Genomic DNA, 23352 nt, shown 5'->3' on the forward strand with positions numbered 1-23352 from the left:
CTGGAGTGCTTCTGGCTTTTTGCCTGGTTCAGAGCCTTCCCCAGGGAGCAGAGCGGTTGATGCATCTGCTTCTTGTTGCTCCAGGGAGGCCACCTAGCTTCTGCCTCTTGTCCTTGCTTCGGGGCAGCAGTGTTGTCATTTTGGCATAGACGCCCTGGGGCATTTCTGCTCTGGGGGAAGCCCTGCCTGCAGCACCCTGCAGTGGGCACCAGCACCCATCCCACTAACTCCCCTTGCAGATACCTGGTGCAAGGTGATGGGGCTGGCCTGACCTCCCAGTGCTGGGAAGGGTGGAACTGCTCTTTCCGTGGTCACTGGCCATCTTCAGGCAGAAATGTGTCCCCATGAACCACCTCGGGGGGCTGCAGGGCAGGAAGAGGTCATGGACCCTCAACCCTTGAAGGCTGGAGCTACAGGGAGATGATACTGCTCCTGACTGGGAGGCACTGGTGGGATGCCCTGCTCTCCAGGTGAAGCCACGTGGGAGGAGAAGGGCTGGGCAGGGATGCCCTCTTCTCCCGGCGGGGCTGGTGGGCCGCGGGCGCTGTCGCTTTCATTTCGCTTCTCTTGCTCAGGCGGTAAATCTTGCCTGACGGAGCAGGAAGAGGCACCAAGCACTGCGAGGAGGAGGAGGCACCGAGGCAGCAGCGCTGCTGGTTGGTAACCTCAGCGCTTCCTCCCAGCAGGGTGCCTTTCCCGCGGCGGCCAGGGATGCTGCCCTGACACCCGCATCCCCGGGCGGGTGACCCTCTGGTCCCAACCATGGCTGCATCCCCTGAAGGGATCCCCGCTGAGCTGCAAGGTAAGCATTGCCCGCCGCAGCGCCAACGGGGCGCCAGTGCCACATGGGAAGTGCTGGTACGGGGCCTGCTCGGCCCCAGTTTGCCATGCTGGGGTTGGCAGAGTCACTTTCGGGTTCCTCATTGGCAGCAGCTGCGGTTCAGGGGGGTCCTAGCAGGTTCTGGGGCACAAGGGGTGCTCTTGCCCCTAAAACTCACACCCTTGAGGATGGTGTTGGGCCAAAGCATCCCCAGCTGGGAGCCTGGCTGCTCAAGGATGTGGTTCTCCATGGCTCCTGCCGCCCGGTTTGTGGGTGCAGCCTGGTGCTGCTCGCTCCCATGGGCTTGGGGGTCCTCTGGCCAGCTGGGGATCCCCGGCAGCTCCCCAGGGAGGCACGGCCTGTTGCCCAGCTCCCCAGCAGTGTAGGGGATGCATGAAGCACGGCAGCTCCCAACCTTTCCTCATTTGATTGAAAAAGCCAAAGGCTGCGGAAGTCTTGGGGTCCTGCAGCCTCCCCAGCCCCACCGGGGCTGGTGGTGGGGTGGGACAAAGCCAGGTTGCTTCGTCCCTGCAGCGCCAGGTCCTGGCTCATCCACGATGGGTCCTTGGGGACATTCAGCTCAAGCCACAGGACACACGGGGCTCTTGGCGTTGTGAAAACCTGGTTTGATTTGCATGGCGATGGGCAGTTGCGGTTCCCATCCCGCTTCTCGGAGCGAGAGGTGTGAATCGGGAGAGGTGGGGAGGTGGCGCTCGAGGCAGGAGCAATGCTCGTGCTGGTCCAGGGCAACTGGTTTGCAAAGGAGGGGAGGCTGGTGCGCACGACCACCCGCACGCATCGTGGCTGAGAGACTTCCTAAAAAAAACTGCAAAAGCAGAACGCATCCCTGGCTGTGCGGTGAGGAGGCAGGACTTGGGTGCCGGGTTCCTCCCCAGTGGTAAATTTGGGAAGGAAGGGACACCAGGACCCGGTTGTTGCTCAGTGCCAGCTCCTGGTGAGCACAGCTACTCCAAAGCTCGGGCAGCACACACCTGGCCCAGAGAGACAAAATACTAGAATAAAATGAGAGCTGTCCTGATAAACCCCAAAGCATACCCGGAAAAAAGCCCCAAAAGGCGAGCAGCGTGTCTGCAGAGGGTGACCTGGTGGCCCCAAAGCCCTGTCCCGGGTGGAGGCTGCAGCAGCGATGGGGAGGTGGATTTGTCACCCGGCAGCAAATAAGACCTGAAGCTGGTGGAAAAGCACCGAGGGAGCAGCCAGGGTCCAACTGTCAGGCATGGGTGGAGAGGAGTTTATTCAGACGGGGACGCAGGGGACGATGTCCCCGAGGGTGGGAGAGGACCGGGGTGGCTTTAGCCACCTCATTTCACACAGACCTTGGTCTTTTCAGAGGGCATAACCTCCTTCCTGGGGACAAAGAAGGTCCTGCTGGTGATGAGCGTCCAGCTGCAGGTGAAATCCAAGTACGACGACTATCTCTTGGTATGTGCCCAATCCATCCTGGTTCCTGCTTTCCCAGTTTCCCCAGGCTGCAGCGGTGGACAGGGGTGGTTCCTGTCTCACCCTGGTCTCCTGTCACACTGCGTCCCCTTGCCTAGGTGCTGACGCCCTGGCGAGCCTACGTGCTGCAGGTGATGCTGCCAGTGAAGGTAAGCATTGGGGACCCTGTGCCACGGGAGGGCATTGCTCCGCTGCCTGGGGCACCGGGAGGGGTGCAGCCATGTGTCCCTCGGGCCACCGGGGCTGGAGAAGCCCCCAGGAGCAGGATGGGGGCCACGGCTGGGCACTGCCCGGGGTGTGGGGCTGGGAGGCACTCTTGGGTCCCCCTTCTCCGTCAACGCCCGGGCTGATCCTGCTCCTCTCACCTGCAGGTTCACAGCAGCTTCAGCTTCCTGGAGGTGAAGGAGATGACGGTGCAAGAGTCCAGCTTGGTGAGTGGCACCAACACGCGTGGCCGGGTATCGCCCTCGGGGCTGGAGGTGTCGGGAAGCACCCAGGGGTGCTGGGGGTGAGCATGGGTGCCTGTGTCTCTTCCCCTCCGGCAGCTGCAGGCTGTGGCACCTGCCGCTCAGCGGGGACAAGGTGACAAACAGCTGGTGGCTTACCGAGGAGAAGACAAATTTAGCAGGAGGGTGTTTTAAACCCCGCTAATCCTCTTAGAGAGAGGCGTGTGCATGGGGCAGATGCAGCGGGCGGGAAGCGCCGAGGAGCGGAACGGGGTGCCTGGGCTTAGACGCCTCGGCTGAAATAGGGCTGCAGGGGGTTGAAAGCGCAGGGTGGGGTGGGGCAGGATGTCCGACCGGGATGTGGAGAGCCCAGGGGCTGCGAATCCGCAGGCAGAGCCTGGCCTCGCAGCCCCAGGTGCCGGCGGAGGCGCCGTCCTCGCGCGGTGCCAGCAGATAATTGCCATCTCGCTCCCACGCCTCAATCAGCCTGTAATTAAATCAGGGAGCATGTTGCCATGGGATTTTTTTTTTTTTTTTTTCTGATAGGAACCGAAAGCTAAAAATGCCTCAGAACTCGATTAGATAAATTCAGGGAGGAAACCTCCATCCTCCAGCTGCAGCCGCTGCAGGCGGATCAAGGCTGCTGTCACCCCCGCCGTTTTGGTCTGCATTTGCATTAGCTTAGCTTGAATTTTTGGGAGGTTTATGCCTTATTCTGGCACATTATGGTCTCTTTAATGTATTTTATCCATAAATTCCTGGTGCTTGCATCCTTCCCTGTGCTCACAGTGCTCTGGCTGGGTTTATAAGCAGCGGCTGGGTGTTTGCAGCCAGGAGCTGGTGGCTGTCACCGTTGTGTCTGGGGGCTTGGGGACACTGCATGCTGCTAGCTTGTTCAAGCATCTCCCATCCTTTGGACCCCGCAGGTTGTCATAGAAACAGACACAGCGTCGTATGCCTTCCGGTTCATGGCCTTTCATGATTTGGAACAAGTTGTCATCCACGTCACCATGTCACTTAAGAAGGTCTTCCTGGACTCATCCCCTGTGTAAGGGTCTTCTGCTCCTCAGGGGTGGTTGTGTAGGTACCAGAGCAAACTCTTTGCTCAGAAAAGGCCAAAACATGCGGTGGGTTCACAATTAGCGCCTCTTAACAGCAGAAAACCACACTGATGGAGGCCAGAGCCTGCTCCCCGATCACACTGGGAAGAATATTTCTGGCCACCCTCGCGTGCAGGGGCTGTAGCTAAGTATAAAGTGGTGGGGATGCTCTTCTCTCAGCCCACCCTTCTGGTCCTTCCCCAGGACGCTACTCAAGAAGTCCCCCCCCCACCTGTACGAGAGGATCCGGCAGATCACGGATCCACTGGAGGAAATGCTGCAGAGCAGCCCTGGGCCATGCGGTAAGACCTTTCCCCCACCACCCCCCCATCTCCCCAGCATGGGCCAGGAGGTTTGGAGCACCCTGGGGACCATCACAGCCCAATATCCATCAACAGTGGCTCTGCTGGCAGCCCCACCTCTGCTGGCACAACCCATGGTGGCTTAGGTCAGAAGGAGCCCTGCTAACAGGGTCTGTGCTCCACCAGCCCACCCCAGCCCACCGGGCTGGAGCAGATTTGAGGGGACATAGCTCCCCAGAAAGGAGCAGGACAGGTGTGGGGCAAGGATGCTCAGTGTCCACCTGCGAGGACATGGAGGCTTCCGCCCACCTCATACGGCATCGCTGCAGAGCCAGGGACTTTTCCTGTAGCTCGGTTTGGAGCAGGACACCTCTGCTATCATCACAGCAACGTGCCTTGCCTTGTGTCTGAGTGGATCAAGCAGAGCCAGCTGCAGCCCCTGGAGCTCTGCGATCATATCTGGGCTGGCAGTAGACCACGCAGGGCACTCCAGCCCTTTTGAAGAGGGAAGGGGAGCTCTCACCATCCCTTCTGAGCCCCTGCAATCCCTCTTCTGCTTCCTGCCCTCCCCAAAAGCCTTCTCCGTGTTCCTGTGGGAAGGTCTGTGACCAAGACTGCATTCTCTTCACAGGGGGGTTTTCGGAGACCTACGCTGCTTTGTGTGATTACAATGGCTTTGCCTTTCGCGAGGAGATCCAGTGGGTAAGCTGGTCCATCCCCTTGAGAAGAAACGACGACAGCGTTGTGCTTGGCAGGCAGGGAAGCAGGATGCTCACAGGGCTGCTGGGGCTGGGGGCATCCCAGGGACTGGGGACATCCCAGAGCTGGGAACCGCAGTTCTGCCTGACTTAAGTGCCCCTTACTCCTTGGTGGGGTGGAATCAAAGTCCCTGCAGAAGGGGTCCAAGACCCACCAATTTGGGACACATGCCCTGCCAGCTGCAGAGCCAGTGAGGTTTTAAGCTCAGGGTTTGGGCAAGGGGCTCCCCAGGGGAGGGTCCCCGAGGGCTCAGCTCCCCATAGCACTTGAGCCCCCTCCCCAGGACCGGGTGCTGAGCCTGACCCATGCCCATCCATCCGAGCAGGACGTGGACAACATCTACCACAGCCAGGACTGCCGGGAGTTCAACCTGCTGGACTTCAGCCACCTGGAGAGCCGGTGAGTCCCTGGGCCGTGCTGTGCGTGGTGTCCTCTGCCACGCCAGCCCTCGTCCCAGCACACGCCTCCGCTCTTATTGCTGGACACGCTCCACAGACGCCACATCTGCAGGCTGACGCTCCCCCGCGCCAAACACGATGAGCCCCATCCCATGGGGCGATGGCCCCGAGAGGCCAGACAGCCTTCCCCCTTCATTTTTAACGTCTAAATGAGTCTGCGACCTGCTTGCGGAGGCGAAAACCCGACGTGATGGCGGCTTTGGGCAGCTCATGGCTGTCAGGTGCTTCCCTATGCAAAGCAGCCGGCGCTGCTCCCCATCACGTTGTACAGACACAGATAACACGGAGCTGGGACAGGGTGGTAACCCCGCAGCGGGGCCGTGAGCTCTGGCTGTGCCTGGATTCACCCCCGTGGGGCTCAGCTGCATCTTCATCCCGTGGAAGATACAGCGAGGGTTCAGCGGAAAGTTGCTTCCAGTCGAGCAAAACCTGTGTTGCTCTTTAGATGAGAGCTCAGATTTAAAAAGAAAAAAAAAAAACAAAACAAACAAACCAGAGGTTTTGACAGAAGCATGCAAATATTTTCATTATTTTTTTTTTCCCTGGGGGAATAATCTGGGGAAGCTCTAAACTCAAAGAGCTCAGTCCTGCTCTGTTGAACACAGTGCTGGATGCCATCCCAGAGCTGGGTGTTTTGGGGCACCCTGGGGCCAGGTGCCTCAGAGCACCCATTTGGGACCAGGCTTGGCTCAGCCTGGCCCCCAACTCCCTCATCCTTGTCGCCCTGCAGAGACGTGGCACTGAGCATCGCTGCATTGTCCTTCAACCTGTGGTTTACCAAGCTCTCCTGCAAGGACTTCAGGCTGGTGAGTGCCAGCACCGCAGCACTGGGTGTACCAGACATGGCAGGGTTTCCAGAAAAGTTTTCTTCTCCACTGCCAGAACCAGGAGATTTCGGAGCAGCTGCTCTTCATGCTCAGCAAATCGGTGACACTGGAGGAACTGGTGCTGGAAAACAGCGGGTTGAAAGCGTAAGCGAAGGCATTGCAGGGCCGTGGCGCGGTGATGAGCAGGATCTCGGCAGCCTGGTGCTGTTCCCTCCATGCGCATGGAGCAGGGAGGTCTACAGACCCACGTGCTGTGGGGTGTTGGTGCCCCGTCCCCTCCACAGCATAAAGCTCATTGTTAGCAGCCTGGAGGCCAGTGGGCATCACGCACCCTTGCAGAGGCTCTCCTTTTGGATGGCACATCCCCACAAGGCTACAGGGTTGGTGGCCACATCTCCTGGAGGTGTCCGTACCTTGCTCAGACAGGTGACCCTTCTCCCTGCAGTGACTTTGTGCAGAGGATGGCCCAGGCGCTCAGCAACCATCCCGACTCTGTCCTGCACACCATCAACCTTGCTGGCAACCAGCTGGAAGACAGAGGTACCCAACTTCTGGGCCAGGATGAGTCTCCACCCATGAAAACTGATGTTCAACTCTGGATCCCACCGGCAGCTGCCTCCCACCGCAGGGGCTGTAGCTCGAGGTGGAATGGGCACCTGCCTGCGCTGGCACGGCCGCTCAGGCCCCTCTGCTCTTTTCTCAGGGGTCGTCGCTTTCAGCCGGCACCTGGAGAAGAGTCCCAAGGGTCTGCAGAGCCTCAGCTTGGCCAGGACGATGCTCACTGCCAAAGGTACAGCCCGGCATCCTGCTCCCTCCCTGGGCGTCGTTGGGAGGCCAGGCACGGCAGTGCCTGGGGACAGGTTGTGACACCAAAGGTCTGGCTGGAGGGGCTGCAGGGACACCCTGGAAAGGACATCTTCAATGATGCGATGTCCCACTGCCCCAGCTATAGGAAACCGCCCCTTCTTCTGCTCCGTGGCTCTCCCTGGTGCAGGGACCCACGGGCATCCATCTCTCTCCTTCTCCTCAAGCAGGGATGAGCACGTTATGCAAGGCTCTCGCCGACAGCAAAGCCATCGGATCCTCCCTCCGGCACTTGGACCTCTCCGGAAACCCTGGCACCCTGGCTGGGGACGACATCAGCGTGAGTGCCTGGGCTGTACCGGGGTGACACCGCCCGGGCTCTGTCCCCTGCACAGGCACAATGGCTTCGGTCCCCCGGGGTCTGCACCCTGCCTTGAGCACCCCAGGGATGGGGAGGTCACGGCTGTGGCACCTTCCTGACTGCCGAGAGGCAGCTGGGGGAGGCACCAGGGACATCCCTGTCTGTCTCCTCATGGGAGGCTGGGAGATGATGCCTGAAGCAAGGAGGTGTCCCAGGAGCGAGCAGCATGGACCTGGGGGTCCCTCTGTGCAGGATTCATCCCTGTGCCAAACAGGAGGGAGGAGATGGGCTGGAGCTGGGATTTCTGGGCTTGCAGGGTGCTGGAGCAGGGGGGGTTCTGGGCATTGCAGGGTCCTGGGCAAAGCCACTGAGCCCCCTTTGCCTGCAGAACCTGCAGAGCCTCCTCCGGCAGTGCCGCTCGCTTTCCCACCTCAGCCTGGCCGGCACGGACTGCGCGTTGGACGCTGTGAGTACCTGCGCAGGGGTCCCCGACAGCAAGCCCCTGCCCTTGGCCCCAGTTCCAAAACCACGCAGCGTTGCTGGGCAATGCTGCCACCCCATCCCGGCTGGCACACGCAGAGACCCCCTGCTCCGTATGCCCGCTGCCACGAGTGGGTTGGGGCACTCGGGGTTCAACAGGAGGAAGAAGGGAGCCCCAGCACGGGGCAGACCCCCTTAGCACCTCCCCAACTCACCCCATACCATCACCCATCCATCCCTGGGCTGTGCGAGGGGCCGCGGCACCGGCTGGGTCTTCCTCGACATGGCTCGCGTCCCCAACCCGGCAGCTTTTTGGAGCCTTGGTCCATGGAGGCCACACCAGTCTCGTCCATCTGGACCTCTCCAAAAACGTTTACTCCCACAAGTAAGCCCCTGGGGCAGCGGGGAGGGGAGTTGGGTACCCAGATGGGGGGCTGGTGCTGGGCAGTAGATGACGCTGTGTTGTGCCCATCCTTTTCAGGAGGGTGAAAGCCATCTCCCCTGACATCAAGGAGTTTTTCAGCCAGGCCTGTGCCCTCAGGGACATCTCCCTGGCTGGTACCAAGCTGCCAGCGGATGCTGTAAGGTGAGGTGGGGCTGTGAGTCCAGCAAGGGGGATGGATTTGGGGTGAGCGTGGTCCAGGGGGGCTGGATGGGGCTGTGAGAAGCAGAGCTCTGCTTGCTGGGGAAGGATGTCCGCTCCAGCACTGCCTGGGCTGTTTGGGGGTGCCCCACGGCAGGTGCTGGTGCCCCTGTTGCTGGCACTGATGGGTGGCTTTGGTGACTTTTCCAGGGCGTTGCTGCAAGGGCTGGCAGACAACAGCCATGTCAGCGACCTGCGCCTGGATCTGAGCAGCTGCGAGGTGAGGGGCCAGCACCCGTGGGTGCCGTCAGTCCAGCCAGGGTGTCCCGTTGCGGCCGTCGAGGGGGCTCCCTCCCTGTGCAGGAAGGTCCGCGTCCTGTCCTGCGCGGGGCTGGGTGACCTTCCCGAAGGCAGGATCTCGTTTGCAGGGCTCGGCTCCTCCCCTTGTACTGATGTCTTGCTGTTTCTTCCAAGCTGAGATCAGCGGGGGCCCAAGTCATCCAGGACCTGATCCCCGACACCAGCTCCATCAGTGACCTGGACTTGTCCGACAACGGTAGGTCGCTTTTTGCCCACCTCTATCTGCAGGTCCGGCCACCAAGGGCTGTTTGGCAGAGGCCAGCTCCCTCCCAACATCTCGTGAGCCTGTCGCAGTCCCCGGGGAGATGGGTACGGACTGCTGCTCTTGCCTGTCTCTTGACCACGCTGGCTAATGCAACACCAAACTGCTCTTGCCACCTGTAAAAACAAAAACAAACAAACAAAAAAACCAAAACCCAAACAAACAAACAAAACCCCAAACACCTATTCAGGCCACCAGTGTTCCAAAAGCTCACTCTCTTACCCAAAATCTCCAGCCAGCCTTTGCCAAAACGCGCTTCTATTTTTGGCTTTCCCAATAGAGCAGCTCCGTGCAGGAGGGACAGTCCCGTAGCTGGGTCTTGATGCCTCTTGTCCTTGGCTGGCAGAGCAGCTGGGCGAGCAGGTCCCTGACCGTGTCCCTGCCCTGTGGGAAGGTTGTCACCTTGTTGAACTTCCCTGGGGATGCTGCAGCGGTTGGGATGGGAGTATGGGCAGCTGCCCGCAAGCTAGGAGAACTCCTCCCACATTGTCCAGGATGGTGGTGGGGTGATGGAGGGCACATCCCTGCAGGGTGGCAGAAAGCAAGCACCGTCTCTAGCTCTGTAAGCACTCCTCGAGGCTCAGCACAGTCTTGGTACCCCAAATACCAGGAGACCCCGGAGACCCTGTTCACTCCCCAGGAACCTCTGCTCTGCACAGGTCTCTGATCTCCTTGGGGGAGCCGTGAAAAGGAGGAAGATGCTCAGGAGTTACCTGGGCACCTCCCTACTATCCCATGGTGGCAGCTTGCTGGCTCTGCAAGTCTCCCTTGGGGGACCACCCTGCCACCTTGGTGCCACCTCTGCGGTCCAGGCTGCTTGGAGCATCCCAGCAAGTGTCTCCTGTCTCTTGCAGGCTTCGACCCTGACATGGTGACACTGGTGCTCTCCATCGGCAGAAGCAAGTCCATTAGGCACATCTCTCTGGGGAAAAACTTCAACATCAAATCCAAGTGAGTGCAAAGTCGCAGCGCTTGGGCCAGGATCTGTCCTGGTACCATGCACCCAGCTCGCCCCCCTCTCCCCACCCAAGCTCACAGGCTGGTCGGAAACGCCAGGGATTGCCTGCCCGCCCTGCCTGCTCCAACCCAACAGGGAGCCTGGGGCTGCAGGGGCACGGTCACCTGCTCCTGGTGCAGGACCGCAGGTGCTGCAGGGCCAGGGCACAGCCTTGGGCAAGAGCAGAAAGGGGGACACAGCTCTGACAGCCCTGCGGCCCGGGCATGCATGAGGGATGCGTGTGTAACCCCCCTTGCGTCTCCCACAGGGAGGGGCTGGTGGATGTCCTGCACCGCATCGTCCAGCTCACCCAGGAGGATGACTGCGTAAGTCCAGTTTGCCCTCAACCTCCTCAGCTGTCCCACCCATGCCCTCGGTGACCCTCTGCCACCGCTGTGCAGCCTCCGTGCTGGGGTGCCATCTGATCGCCGCCAGCACAGGCTGAGAGCAAACCTCCCTCCCTCCCACTGCTGTTCCAACTCTCCTGCTCTTCTCTTCCCTCCGTCTGAAGCAGATGCTCAGGCAGAGAAGCGGGAGGTGTTCCTGTTCATCTGGGAAAGTGGGAGCTTGTATCTGGCTAAAGGCACGGAGGAGATGCTTGGTGTAACCTGGCTGCAGCCCAGCTTTCCAAAAAAAACCTCTTTCATCCTCGCTGCCTGCCAGGCATCTGAGCTAAATCCAGCCTAAGCACTCGTTGCTCTCCTCTTCTGGGGGTTCAGCATGTCTTGGGCTCCCAAAAGTCAGCGCTGGGCAGCCACCAGCTCAGCGGCTGCCAGCCAGGGATGAAAGCTGCATCTGCAGTGGTGGCACATATCCTGATGTGTGTCCTGGCCACCTGTCCCCCTCCTTGTCCCCTTTCCAGCCTCTCCAGTCCCTGTCCGTGGCCGAATCGCGCCTCAAGCTGGGAACCAATGTCCTGCTGAGCGCTCTGGGCAGTAACACCAGCCTTGTCGCTCTGGACATCAGCGGCAACGCCATGGGGGACACGGGGGCCAAGATGCTGGCCAAGGCCCTGCAGATCAACACGAAGCTCAGGTAGGAGCAGCCCAGATCACCCTGTGGGTGCCCTTCCTGCCCTGTGCCGGGTGGTCCCGATACAGTGGTCCTGGTTGTGATGTTGATGCCATCGGAGGAGGCTCATCGTGGCTCCTGGTGGCCACGGATGCGGCCCTGGACCGTTCCTGGCACACGGTCGGATGCTGTGAGCATCTGCTTTTAGGGCAGTGGTCCGGCGGTACTGACAGGGGACGTGTGAAGGGCAAGAGAGCAGCCCACTCCCTGCCCCGGCACATGCCAGCTCCTTGCCAGGCCCCTGCGCAGCCCGGGATGCTGCAGCTGGACCCTTGCAGTCACTGCCCTCACTCCACGCTCTGGCGTCAGTTCCTAAAATGCCATTTTTTGGCCCACAAAGGCAAGGCAGGGATCTCCGCAGGGGATGGGGAAGGGTGTCCTGGCCTGTCCCTGTCCTCTGGGGACATCTGCCCCTGCGAGACGGATGGTGTCTGTCTGTCCTCCATGCGCTTCGCTCCCACCAGGCACCCATGTACTTTCAGCAACTTGCAGAGTCTAAGTTTACGTTTTCAATCATGAGGTTCAGATTTTTAACCCCACTTCAAGGCTCGTTGGTGCCTGGGGATCAGCCTTGGGCTCACTCTTCCTCTCACCCAGCGCGTGGGCACCAGCTTCTGGGCTGCGTGGGTGCAGGCCAGGCTCCCTCCTGTCCTTCTCTTTGCAGGACCGTGGTTTGGGACAGGAACAACACAACCGCCCACGGGCTTCTGGAGGTGGCTCAAGCTTTGGAGAGGTAAGGAGGGAGCAGCTTGGGCCTCCTGGCTTGCTACACCATGCAAAAGGGCCTCCAGTGTCAAGATGTCACCATCCCCAGGGCCTCCTGTCCCCTCGGGGCAACAGTGCATCACGCAGTTGCATACGTGTCCCATGAGAGTTGGTCTGCGGCTCGAGCTCTGCAGCCAGCACAGCCACCTGCCACCCACTCGGTGATGACACCATTGTTACCAACCGCAGGGTCTCCCCTGGGCGCGGCCTCCCAGCCCAGCCCCACACAGAATCACAGAATGGTTAGGGTTGGAAGGGACCTTCAAAGCCCATCCAGTCCAACCCCCCTGCAAGGAGCAGGGACATCTCCAACCAGATCAGGTTGCTCAGAGCTCCGGCCAACCTGGCCTTGAACGTTTCCAGGGATGGGGCATCCACCACTTCCCTGGGCAACCTGTTCCAAGGCAGCCCCAGCAAAGCAGAGGGAGGGGGACCTGCTGTCAGTGGACAACCGATGCTCTTCTACCCCCTCATGAAAGACGGGTAGAAGTTGTCCAACTGCTGAGCACGCCATCAGGTCTGCTGGCCCATTGGGGTTTGCTGCTGGCCAGAGTTCGGCCACCCAACATCTCCAGGGCTGGACCTTGGCGCGATGTCGGGTGGGCTTTGGACCAATGTTATGTCTGCGTGGAAATGCTTGGTGAGGATGAGCCCTGTGAGGCAGAGGGGTCCGGCAGCACCCGCTCACCCCCGCGCTGCCTGGCAGGAATTACACCCTCAAGTCGATGCCCTTGCCGATGAGCGACGTGGCGCAGGCGTACCGCAGCCACCCCGAGAAAACGGAGGAGGCGGTGCACAAGGTGAGGGGGACATGGGCTGGGGAGGGCATGGGGCTGGGTGTCACCAACGTCAGCTGCTCACGGCCTTTCGCCCGCTGCAGCTCCAGTCCTGCCTGGCGAGGAACCAACTGCGGCGCACGCTGCCTGCGCAGACCTTCCGCCTGCAGCAGGGCATCCTCACCACCTCTTCCGAACAGGTTTGCCGGCCAAATTCCTGCATGGAGCTGCCCTCCCCCTGCCCCAAACAACCTCAGCTAGCTCATGTGAGCTCTCGCAAGCGGCACAAACCCCTTTTCACCTTCTTCGAGCGGACGGCAGAGCAGTCTTGGGGGATGAGAGCAGGGCCAGGCAGAAAGGAGATCTCCAAGGAATCCTCCTGGTTGCATCCATGAGTTTCATGCATGTGCAACGCCGGGATATCTTGCTGCTCACTTCCAGCAGCATGTTCCTGGCTCGCTGTGCACGCTCACAAGCAAATCCCCCCTGTGCCGCACCCCCAGTTTTTAGGCAGGGATGCTCTGTGGGCTGTAACCTGCCTGTGCCCCTGCCCACCCCATCAGCCAGCGCCGGCGCATCCTTCTCCGGGATGGAGCCACAAGGAGGGGAACCGGCAGCGCTGCTCCAACGTGGGTGCGTGACGCAGCCTCTCCGTGCTCCAGATGGTGAACGAGATCTGCCTGAGCGTGCAGAAGCACGTCGACATCCTCAGCGCCTGTCCGGACAGGGAGACGGAGGCAGACATCCTCCGCGCAGAGGAGGCCATCAGGAACGCCAACCTCTCCGTCAGCGTGAGTCTGCCGCACGGGGAAACCCCTCAGCTTGCCCAGCTTCCGTTCGGGATCGTAGCAGGTTATTGATTAGTTAATGACATAATTAACTGGCAGCTGGGGAACACCAGGATCGTCAGTGCAACAGATGCACCTCACCAAGCTCTTGCAAAATGTTAAAGAGCAGCTGTGAATGTCTGAATCCTCTTCTAGAACAAGTCCAAAAATGTTCTTAATCTCCCCCTACACATGCACACAGGTGTGTGCACACCCCCCCGCCCCGGGAACCAGGGGTTACAAGCGCACCCCACCTTCAGCAAGGGCACCCCCTGCTCCTGCACCCCTCCCTGGGCAAGGTGGGCGCTCCAGCTTTGGGCAAACCCTGCAACCCACGGATGCCCGCACTGGTGAGAAACGCTCCCCGCATCCCCGGCTCATCCCGCCCCAGCTGGATGCAGCCCAGCGATGAGGATGCTCCATCAGGCTGTGATGAAGGCCACCACATTGGCTGGGCAGCTCCTGGCACTGTCAGCCCTGGTTTGATCCTCTTGGTCCTACTTCTCTCTCCCTGTCACCCCTTTTCCTCCTCCTCCTCTACTTCCCTTCCAGCCACTCCCTTTTCCTTTTTCCTAACTCTTTTGGCATCCCCTTGGGTACTTAATCCAGCAGAGACAGGATTTAAGAGGACAACCCTGGTGGTGGAAAGGTGGTGGAAGGGATGGGAAAGGATCTCCCCTGATGTGGGCAGCAGCGTGGCTGGGTGCACAGCGGGACTCCTGGGGGTCAGTGGGTGCTGGGGAGCAGCTGAGGGTCTGGCTGAGGGGACACAGGGACCACGAGAGGCCAGAATGCCCAACCCTGGCCCAGCAAAGCCAGAAGGTCACTGGGTCTCCCCAGCTGATGCAGGCGATGCTCTTCTATGGGGCAGCCACGGATGCAGGCCGTGCATGGAAGGATGGAAAACAAGGACAAGGTGCCAAGGGATGATCAGCACCATCTCTCTTCCCATGGCAGATCCTGCCCCTCTTGTACGAAGCGGGAAACACCCCCTACCAGAGCGGCAAGCTGCAGCACAAGCTGGAGTGTCTGACGGAGGAAGCATCGCAGACCTGCGGCCGGGAGATCCAGGTGAGCATTCACAGGGAGCTGCTGGTGGCATGGGATGCTCTTCAGCCTCAGCCCGAGGATGAGGGGCATGGTGTTTCCTGGAAACCACATGAATCCTGATAGAGAAGACACTGAAAAAACTCCCCTTTCCTCCCCAAACTTCAGGCCATCATGCAGGCAGTGCTGGACACGGCACAGAGCCTCTGCCCGGCCGTGGTGCAGAAGAGTGGGATCAGGGACCAGCTGGTCAACGCCATGTCGGAGCGGATCTACCTCCAGGACCACCTCAACCTCAGCGCTGTCCTGGACCAGATGGTCACCGATGTCTTCAGCAAGCTGAAGTGGGTGACGCGCTGTTCTTTCTTCTCACTCAGCAGCTGGCGCTCACACACGGGGCCAGATGGGGACTTTGGGGCTCCCTACCAACTGCCCCCCTTCCCACATGGTGGTCGGGTGATGGATCCCACTGCTGCGTGTTCCCAGCTGTGGCTTTGCTTCCTGCTCGGATATGGTTTGGATGTCTCCCTAGGGAGCTGGGAAGTCCCATGGGGCGATGTTCCTGCGGACACATCCTCTTGGCTGGCAGAGGGGAGCCCCGATCGTCAATGGGGGGATGCACTTGGCATTCTCTATCCCAGCCAGTGCCTGCTGCCCTTTCCGCTCTGGCAGGATCCAGCAAGCTGGAGCCCAGGGCACGTCTTGGGTGCCCCTCCGGGTGCCACGGCCAAGCACCCACCTCCCCAGCAAGACCGTCCCTGCAGGGGCTGGCCCCATGGCTTGCAGGGGCTGTGGGTGCTGGCCCTGACACCCCTCTCGCTGCCCCTAGTGAAATCAAGCTGTCCGTCACAGCCGCCGTGGCCGACTGCATCGTGGATGCCGTGCTGGGAGACCTGACCGTCGCCCAGTGCAAGCTGGTGAGCGCTGGGGGCTGCCAGCACCTGCAGGATGGGGATGTGGGGCTGGGATGCGGCGTGGGGATATGGGTACATCGGCATTGCCCGGGCACCAGCCAACACCGTGACTGCGAATTTGTTGTTCGGGAAGCAGGACAATTCCCATTCAGACTGGTTTTCCTCCCAGGCAATCCTCTCCCGGTATGGTCACAGCAGCATTAACATCCCGAGCAATGTCCGGGAGCTGATGCGTGGTGGGGGTGCCGGGGTGAAGCCGGGCACCGGCCGCTCGTGCACCGGGGCAGGCAGCCGGCTAATCAGGCCTAAATCCGCTCGCAAATCCTGGCCGCGGGTAGGGAGCGGAGGAGCACGGAGCACGCAGGGCGACCAGGCGCGCTTGAACCCCCGGGATAATTTAAGCACTTCCTAATGGTTTTAGACAGAGAGCCTCCTCAAGCAGGGGCTCGACCTCCCGGCGCTGCTGCCGGAGCCGGCTGAGGACGATGCCGCTGTGCCGACAAGGGGCAGGAATCCTCTGGACCTCGCCGCCGAGGAGGTAGGGTCTGACCCCGCTGTCACCGCGTGATGCCCGAGCTATAACTGCCTCTCATCCGCCTTACCAGATGACGCCGGGCTTAACGCCGCAGCCTCTCCGGGCGCACGCAGCCCCGGCACCCGCCCAGGGCACCGCTAAGGCAATTAGTGCTGGGAAATGGGACCGTTGGCCTGCGGTGGCCATGTGGGAGCGTGTCCTTGCGGTGGCCCAGGCTGGTCCCAGCCACGCGCAGCCCCTCCGGCCGGCCGTTGCTTTGGGACCCGGAGTCCAGCGCAGCACGGGGTCCCAGCTGGGAAAGCATCCCATCTGGCATTGTGGGCGGTTTCGGTGCCAGACCAGGCTGAGGGGGTGCAGCCCTGGGGGTCTGGGAGTGATGGAGGAGTTGCACCCATCACCAGATGAGGCCTGGCCGGCTCCGGCTGCTGCGGGATGCCGCTCGCCAGGGCCAAGCCACCGCCGAAGCCACCGATGTCCCTCTCTCCCTGCAGTACAAGATGGCCCTGCGGAGGAAAAACAAGCATTTCAGGAGCATCCGGCCCACGCCAAGCGTGAGAAGTAAGGCCACCGCGCGGGTTTTCCTTTGCCATGGCTTGATGTGGGCCGTGCCACCTCCGCCGGGGCACGGCAGGGGCGGGGGACTGGCAGCAGCGACCCGGGGGGCTGAAGGGCAAAGCCATCCGTGATGGCACTACTGGCTGCGGGCAGAGTCCGGCAGGGATTCGGTGCCTTCAGAGAGCCTCTCCCGGTGCTGTGGCATGGATCTACAGGCAAAGCTCAGCTCGAGCTTGCTCCTGTGCTGGTTTTGGGGGGCTGGCTCAGCACCCACACGGGTAAATGCCCTGAGCTCCCTCCCCAGGCAGCCAGGCAGGGGTGGGAGGTTCGTCCCTGACTCCGGATGCCGCTGCATCTCCCCCTGTGCTCCCAGGGACCACGCCGGGCATGGGCATCCCCGACCCACCCAGCACGGGGGGTGGAGACACTGCCCACGGGTGATCCTGCTGCTAGTGCCGTGCAGGGACGGTGGGGGAGCAGGACCCCGGGGGGCTGGGGGCAATGAGCAATGAGCAGCTGATGGGTGACTTCTGCTTTTTGGGGCTTCAGCTGTCATGCATATTTGGCTTTAGCCAAAGCAGAGCTGGTGCCAGACCCCAGTGCCTGGCACCCAGATGTCCCCAGGGGACCCCCGGTGTCCCCGAGCCCAGTAGCATCCTGACCCTCATCCAGCGGGGAACTGGGAGGGTGAGGAGCTACCTGCAGAGCAAAATGAGGGGTGCGTTTGCGGGTGCCGCTCGCCGGGCCAGCGCTGGCAGAGCTTGTGCCACACAGCCGCTGCTGGCTGCAGGGGTCAGCTTGCTCCCTGCCAGAGCATCCCCCCCACGCCCCCCTCCTCCCCAAACCTCTGGGGAGCGTGGCAGGCTCAGTCTGCGCCACAAAGCCGCTGCCTCGGGGACTGCTGCGCAAGCTCTCGGTGGGCATGGCCACGGTCACGCTCCCATCCCCACGGCACGGCGCAGCTGATGCCCCGTTGACCCTCCGCGCGTGGGCGAAGGTGACGGCAGCAGTGATGATGATGATGATGGGGAGGCCTGATGAGGCTGGTTGCCAACTAGGGCCCTCTCACCCTTCGTAGGTGTCTCGGAGCTGGAGCTGGTGGCGGGAAGGGACGCCAGCGGGCTCCGAGCTCACCGGGCGCCACCGTCACTCAGCCTCGCCGCGCCGCCGGCACGCCCTGCCTCCACAAAGGATGCTGAGCCTGCGAGCGGCTCGCTCCCCTCCACGCAGCCTGTCACCGCCGCCGGATCCCTTATGGACCTGCCGACCGCCGGCGAGAAGCTGGAGCATTGCACCAAAGCCAGGCCCCGGCCCAACCGCCGGCACAAGCAACCGCCCAGCAAGCCGAATGTGAGTGGGGGGGAGAGCTGGCAAGACGGGGGGGGGGGGGGGTTGGATTTGGGGTTTTATTTTCCTATTTTATTTTTTCCACTTGGGTGAATTATAGCAGCCGGTGTTTGTTGCCAGGCAGGGAAATGAGATGTGCGGAGCCGCGGCTCATTTATTATCCTGCATTTCCACCGCTGCCGGAGCCTCCTCCTCGGAGGGGGGCAGCCTGAAAGGATAGGCAGGGGGGCTGGGGGGAGACCAGGGAAATCATCCATCCCCTTTCCTGCTGCCCGCTGAGAGATGCGGAGCAGTGAGAGTCGGCAGGGAGGAATGGAAAAACCTGCAGGGTTTGGGTGCAGAGGGCTGGTGCGTTCAGCAATGGCTCCAGCTGCCTCTCTCCCCCATCCAAATTTGCTCCCTGCCATCCAAAACCTGTCAGTCCCAAAATGCTGGCAGCTGCCACAGCTCCTGGTGATGCTGGTGGGGCTCCTCCAGCCACGGTGGGGTGGGTTTCACTTCCCCCCCACCCAAAGGGCTAGCGCCTGGGGATTCTGCGTTGGCAGCCGCCTTCCCAAAGGAAAAGTAACTTTTGGGCACAGTCGGCAGAGAGTCCAGCTCCGTCGCCATGCCCAGGGCTGGATCCTGCCGGTATCACCCCATTCCCACGCCGCCGTGATGCAGCTGGATCGTTCCACCTGCTGGAAAGCCCCAGCTTGCATGGCCGCGGTGATGCTTGCCCTTGGACCAGGCAGGGACCAGCGCTGCCTTGGGGCTGGAGGAGAAGCAGGGGCCAGGGTGGGTGCTGGAGGCTGGCAGGGGCCAGGCAGGGCCTGGGGGCCACAGCCTTGGTGCAGCTCTCCGCAGCGGGATGGGCATGCTCGGCACCCAGGGTTGGCCAAGGCTTGAGCGAGGATGGGCCGTGATGGATGCGATGTGACAGGGAGAGCAGATCTCGGATGGCTGGAACGGCTCCTGAGCAGCATCAATCCAGCCGTAACGAAAAGTCTTTACGGACTGAAATGCCACTGCCAGGGAAGCACCTCCTTCTCGTCAATAGGAAGCCGCCGGGGTGAGGAAGGTGCCGTGGAGGAAGGCTTGGCCATGGCATGGACTGCTTTGCTATGGGAACGGAGCGTGTGGCCTTTGTCCGGGTTATGGTGGCACTCCAAGTTTGGACTTGAGGATGAGCACCAGCGTGAAGGAGGCAGATGCAGGGCACCCGCTCCGTCACCCACTGGGAGTGTGGGTGTCCCTTCCTTGGGGCTCAAACAGTCCCATGGGGGACAGCAGGGTTGGAGGCCTGGCCCAGCTCTAGGAGGGCTTTAGCAGGATTTGCCATCGCGTGCCACCAAGGAGGGTCAGAGACACCTTACCCGAGTGTGATGTACGGATGCCGTACCCCAACCACCATGCTGGGCAGCTGCCAGCACCCCACACACGGCACCCAGAGGGGTGCAGGGGGCTGCGGGGGCCTGGGGCTGGCTGGAGCTCCCCATGTCCCACGGATCCAGCAGGACCAGAGCTGGGCTGCAGCTGGCAACACCAGGGTTTGGCTTTATTGCTGGGTGCACAGCGAGATGGAGGGTGCCAGCACCCATCCTGCACAGGCACCCACTTGTAGGTGGGTGGTGCCTGTTTTTGCGTGGGGCTGACGGCTGTGCTTGCTCACAGGTGCAGCCCGTGGCCTGCGAGAACAGCGAGGACAGGAGCATCACCCGTGTGGACGAGGGGCTGGAGGACTTCTTTGCCAAGAGGCTCATCACAGAGCAGCTGCCGTAAGCCCAGGGGAGTGCCCGGGGCCCCACACCCACCCAGCACCCCAGCATGCACCCAGCCCTGAAATTTTGGCAGATCTGCCCTGCAAACGCTGCTGGTCCCAGTGCCAGAGGGATGCTGGGGAAAACATCCATCCCTCCTTACGGCAGGCACCCTGATCCTGCATCCCCTCCGAGGGCAAGGCTGGTGGGAGAGGGCTAGGGTGCAGCCGTGGGGCACAGGATGCGGCCAGCGCTCCGCTCCCACGAGCCCGGGAGGGGGCTGTGGGGTCTGCCCCATAGCGGGGAGGCAATGGGACTGCACCTACGGAGTCCCACACAGAGAACAGCTGCCCTTGCTGTGACAGCATCGTCTCAGGTGGGGTGTCCGGGGTCTGGATCCTCTCCTTTGGGATGGGCAGGGGAAAATTATGATCCCGAACCCCTCGGCAGCCCGGAGCTCACCTTTCCCAATGCCTTCTCTCTCCTCAGCCCCACAGCTCTGGAGACTGGCACAGGATCAGCCCCTCTGGCCCCCTCTGGCTCTCGCACCCTCAAGAAGAAAATCGGAATTTTTTTTGCCTTCAAGAAACCCAAATCCAGCCGGGGCTCGAGGTGTGAGAAGGAGCCCGAGGGGGGCCCCGCGGCCCCTAGGAGCAGGCGCTCGATGCTCAGTGACATTTTACGGGCCCCCAGCAAGGCGGGCGAGGCGGGCAAGCCGCTGAGTAAATCGGAGGAGGGGGAGCTCGCTGCCGAGTCCCAGGCAGAGCCCGAGCACTGCAAGACCCCCGACTCTGCCCGCAGAATCCGGCCCAAGTACTCGCGAGAGGGCAAATCCCAATCGCTCATACTGCTGTCCGGGGAGGACGAGGATGCCCTGGGGGTCAGGCACGACAAGGTAAGCGCTGTCACTGTCACCGAGCCGCCACCGCTGAGTTTGCTGTTTGGCTCGGCCGGTGGGTCCTGCTCCCACCCAAGGGCGCTGGTGGTGCGGTTAGCCGGGCACCGCAGGCGGATGTGGGGACATCAGGGGACATCTCCACTGGGTTGTGGCCATGCCTTGGTCTCCTGCGGGCATGGCTGGGGTTGGAGGCCGGGGGGGGACGTCAGGCAGGCAAGTGGGTGCTGTGGGTGCTGCTCTGGGTGCTGTGCCCCTGGCAGGTCTGTGTCTGTTCCGCAGAAGAGGCACCTGGAGAAGAGCGAGGGGGAGCTGCCCAGCTCCTTCGAGCAGCGCATGCAGGTCATGCTCCACCGCATCGGCGTCACCAAGGGCCCGGCCACGGAGGGCAAGAAGCAGCAGGTGGGGAGCGGCCCTGCTTTCGGGACAGGGGCAGGTGGAGGTGGTGGCCCATGGGATGGAGGTCCCCTGGCTGCGACCAGCAGCACCCAGCTCTGTGCCATCACTGCCTGTCGCCTCTGTCCTGTCACCTAACCCTCTGCAAGGGGACCAGTGTGGGCTCCCTATGCTCTGCATGGTGTCTGTCTGTTCGTCTCTCCTTCCCTGGCACCCACCCATCCCCTGCTCTCTGCCCCCCATCATCCCTGGGGCTGCTGCCACCCCGCCTCCCCACCTTACCAGCTTTCTTTTCCCTTGCAGAGCAAAGACAGCGACATCAAGAAAGCTGGCTCAGACGGTGAGGGGCTGCATTCTCCCCACCCTGACCCCCCCCACAAGCTGGGCATCCACAGGGTGTGCACGGGTGGGCCCCCTTGGGACCCCACCCCATTCCCCTGCCTGGCTGGGTGCTGGTGGCACAGGGTGGACCCCAGCTTGCTGACGCTGGTCAGTGGCTTGTGCTTGCAGGGGACATTGTGGACAGCTCTGCGGACTCCCCCCCATCCCTGAAGGCCCGCACACACTCCGTGTCCACAGGTGGGTCACGGGTGGGTGCTGGGAGGCGTCACACCGGTCCCTGGGGCAGAGGGCTGTGTCCCCTCTGCTAACACCCAAGCAGCGTTACATGGGGACCGGACCAATGGGGGCTGGGGGGCATGGGCACCCAGGCAGGGTCCCACCCTTAGGAGGCGACCCTGCACCCACGGGTCCCCAATGCTGTTGATGGTGGGTGGGAACCCAGCCCCTTGCCCAGTCCCTGTGGTGGCTGCAGGCTTGTTCCCAGCACCAAGAGCCATTCCACGGGGCTGTCACTGCCAGGCACCCACAGCTCGGCCCTGCCTTCCCCGCAGACGCACCCTTCCGCAGCCCGGCCACCGCGATGGAGCCCAGCGCCCCGTCCCGACCAGCCTGGAAAGCCCTGGGGAGGCAGCTGCCCGCCGAGCCGCAGGGCACCAGCTCTGACCAGCCCCGGCGCTCCTTCATCCTGGCTGAGCCCAGTGGGCTGCTGGAGCCCGGGGGCCGGGAGGGCTGGAGCAGCAGCCTGCCACGGCCGGGGAGAAGCACCCCAACGGCTCTGCCACGGAGGGTCAGCCATGGCGGGGAGGTGGGTGCCGGCAGCCCCCTGCCCACACCACCCAGCGCTGAAGGTAGGGATGCACAAGCTACCGCCAGGGTCCCCCATCCCGCTGCTGGCCTGTTCACAGAGCCCCTTGGGAATGGAGGGTAGCGAGGACCCCAGGTCTACGTGCTGATGGGGGGCTGCTGGGAGGCCAGGGTGCTGCAGGCACCCCCGCAATGGCAGCTCCTTGCTGCTTTTCCAGACAACCGGCTGACACCACGGCTAGCAGCACCGCGGGGGACCGGCCGCCGAGCTGTGTCCGTCCACGAGGAGCAGCTCAGGGAGCCCGAGTGCCTGGCAGAGCTGGGAAGTAAGTGGGGGCTGGAGCGGGACCCCAAAATCCCCTTGCACTCCCACACCAGATAAGACAGGTGGTGTTGCCCATCTCAGCTGGTGAGTGGTGGCCCATGGTACCGGGGTGATGGATGATGGCACTGCCACATCGGGAAGATCGCGGGTGGGGGCTTGGCATTGGGATTGGCTTCAGGAGCAGCCAGGTTGCCTGGGCTCACAGGCAGAAAGCGGGCAGGAGGCAGGCGGCTGTGCCCCACCGTAATGCAGGGCTGGGTTGTGTTCCCTCCAGCGGGCACCATCCCCCTGCGCCTGCAGCGGTCACCCGTGCTCAGACGGAGGACCAAGCATGACTCCCTGCCGGAGCCAGAGTGTGAGCCCAGACCGTCCTCGGATGCTGCAGGTGAGACGCTACGCTCCCTCCTCCCCTGCATCCCTGCTAAAAGCCCATGTTGGGTTATCGAGGATCCCCCCATGCTCATGCCAGCATCCGTGACCTCTCCAGGTGCCACGCCGCAGGACTGGCCCCGTGCCGGGCTGGAGGAGCCACAGGCTGGAGCGGGCACCGAAGGCAAGCGGCCGCAAGCCCTGGCACAAACTGTTGTGGATGCACAAGACTCAGCAGCCGTAGACCAAAGACGCCCGGTGCTGGGCCAGGGGGAGCCAGCCCTGGGACAGTGACGCCCCTGCATGCCGCTGCACTGTTCCCAATAAAACCCTGCAAGCAAGCGCGCGGTGCTGAGGTGATTGGCAGCTGGGGTGCGGAAAGCAGACAGGGCGCAGGTCCGCTCCGTACCAGGCTGGCACAGATGTGGCCACGTGGCTGGCTAAGGATGGCATCACCCACCTTTCGCTGCGGGGACAGCCAAGCCAGTGTCACTCGAGAGGGCAGCGATGCCCAGGGACTGCGCTGGAGCCCTCGGGATGCGCCGAGCAGCATCGCTTCCCCGGATGGCCTTTGCAGGGAAGGGAGCTGGTGATTGCAGGCAGCAGCAGAGCTGGCAGCCAGCCA

General features: G+C 62.1%; 1 protein-coding gene across 2 annotated transcripts; it reads left to right on the forward strand.

The window, feature by feature from the left end:
- Positions 1-762: 762 nt before the first annotated feature.
- CARMIL2 (capping protein regulator and myosin 1 linker 2) lies at positions 763-23071 on the forward strand. 2 transcript variants are annotated; one of them, XM_086758155.1, is made up of 40 exons: positions 763-802; positions 2172-2263; positions 2380-2430; positions 2653-2712; positions 3654-3775; positions 4032-4129; positions 4761-4831; positions 5214-5287; positions 6077-6152; positions 6229-6317; positions 6619-6713; positions 6877-6963; positions 7208-7317; positions 7727-7804; positions 8127-8203; positions 8300-8404; positions 8612-8681; positions 8876-8957; positions 9878-9974; positions 10289-10346; positions 10883-11055; positions 11756-11824; positions 12563-12656; positions 12737-12832; positions 13295-13423; positions 14417-14530; positions 14675-14850; positions 15336-15423; positions 15842-15958; positions 16447-16513; positions 17589-17860; positions 19511-19616; positions 20070-20491; positions 20774-20893; positions 21191-21227; positions 21398-21466; positions 21781-22077; positions 22252-22359; positions 22633-22743; positions 22846-23071. In XM_086758155.1, exons 1-40 carry the CDS (start codon positions 763-765, stop codon positions 23019-23021), a joined length of 4473 nt encoding a protein of 1490 aa, XP_086614281.1. In that variant the 3' UTR covers positions 23022-23071. The 2 variants fall into 2 exon arrangements, with proteins under 2 accessions (XP_086614281.1, XP_086614280.1); XM_086758154.1 differs by having other exon boundaries at positions 19511-19614; positions 20086-20491.
- The last annotated feature ends 281 nt before the right edge of the window (positions 23072-23352 follow it).

Source organism: Chlamydotis macqueenii, chromosome 13 (genome assembly GCF_036417535.1).
Source record: "Chlamydotis macqueenii isolate bChlMac1 chromosome 13, bChlMac1.mat, whole genome shotgun sequence".
In the NCBI taxonomy this organism is placed as follows: domain Eukaryota; kingdom Metazoa; phylum Chordata; class Aves; order Otidiformes; family Otididae; genus Chlamydotis; species Chlamydotis macqueenii.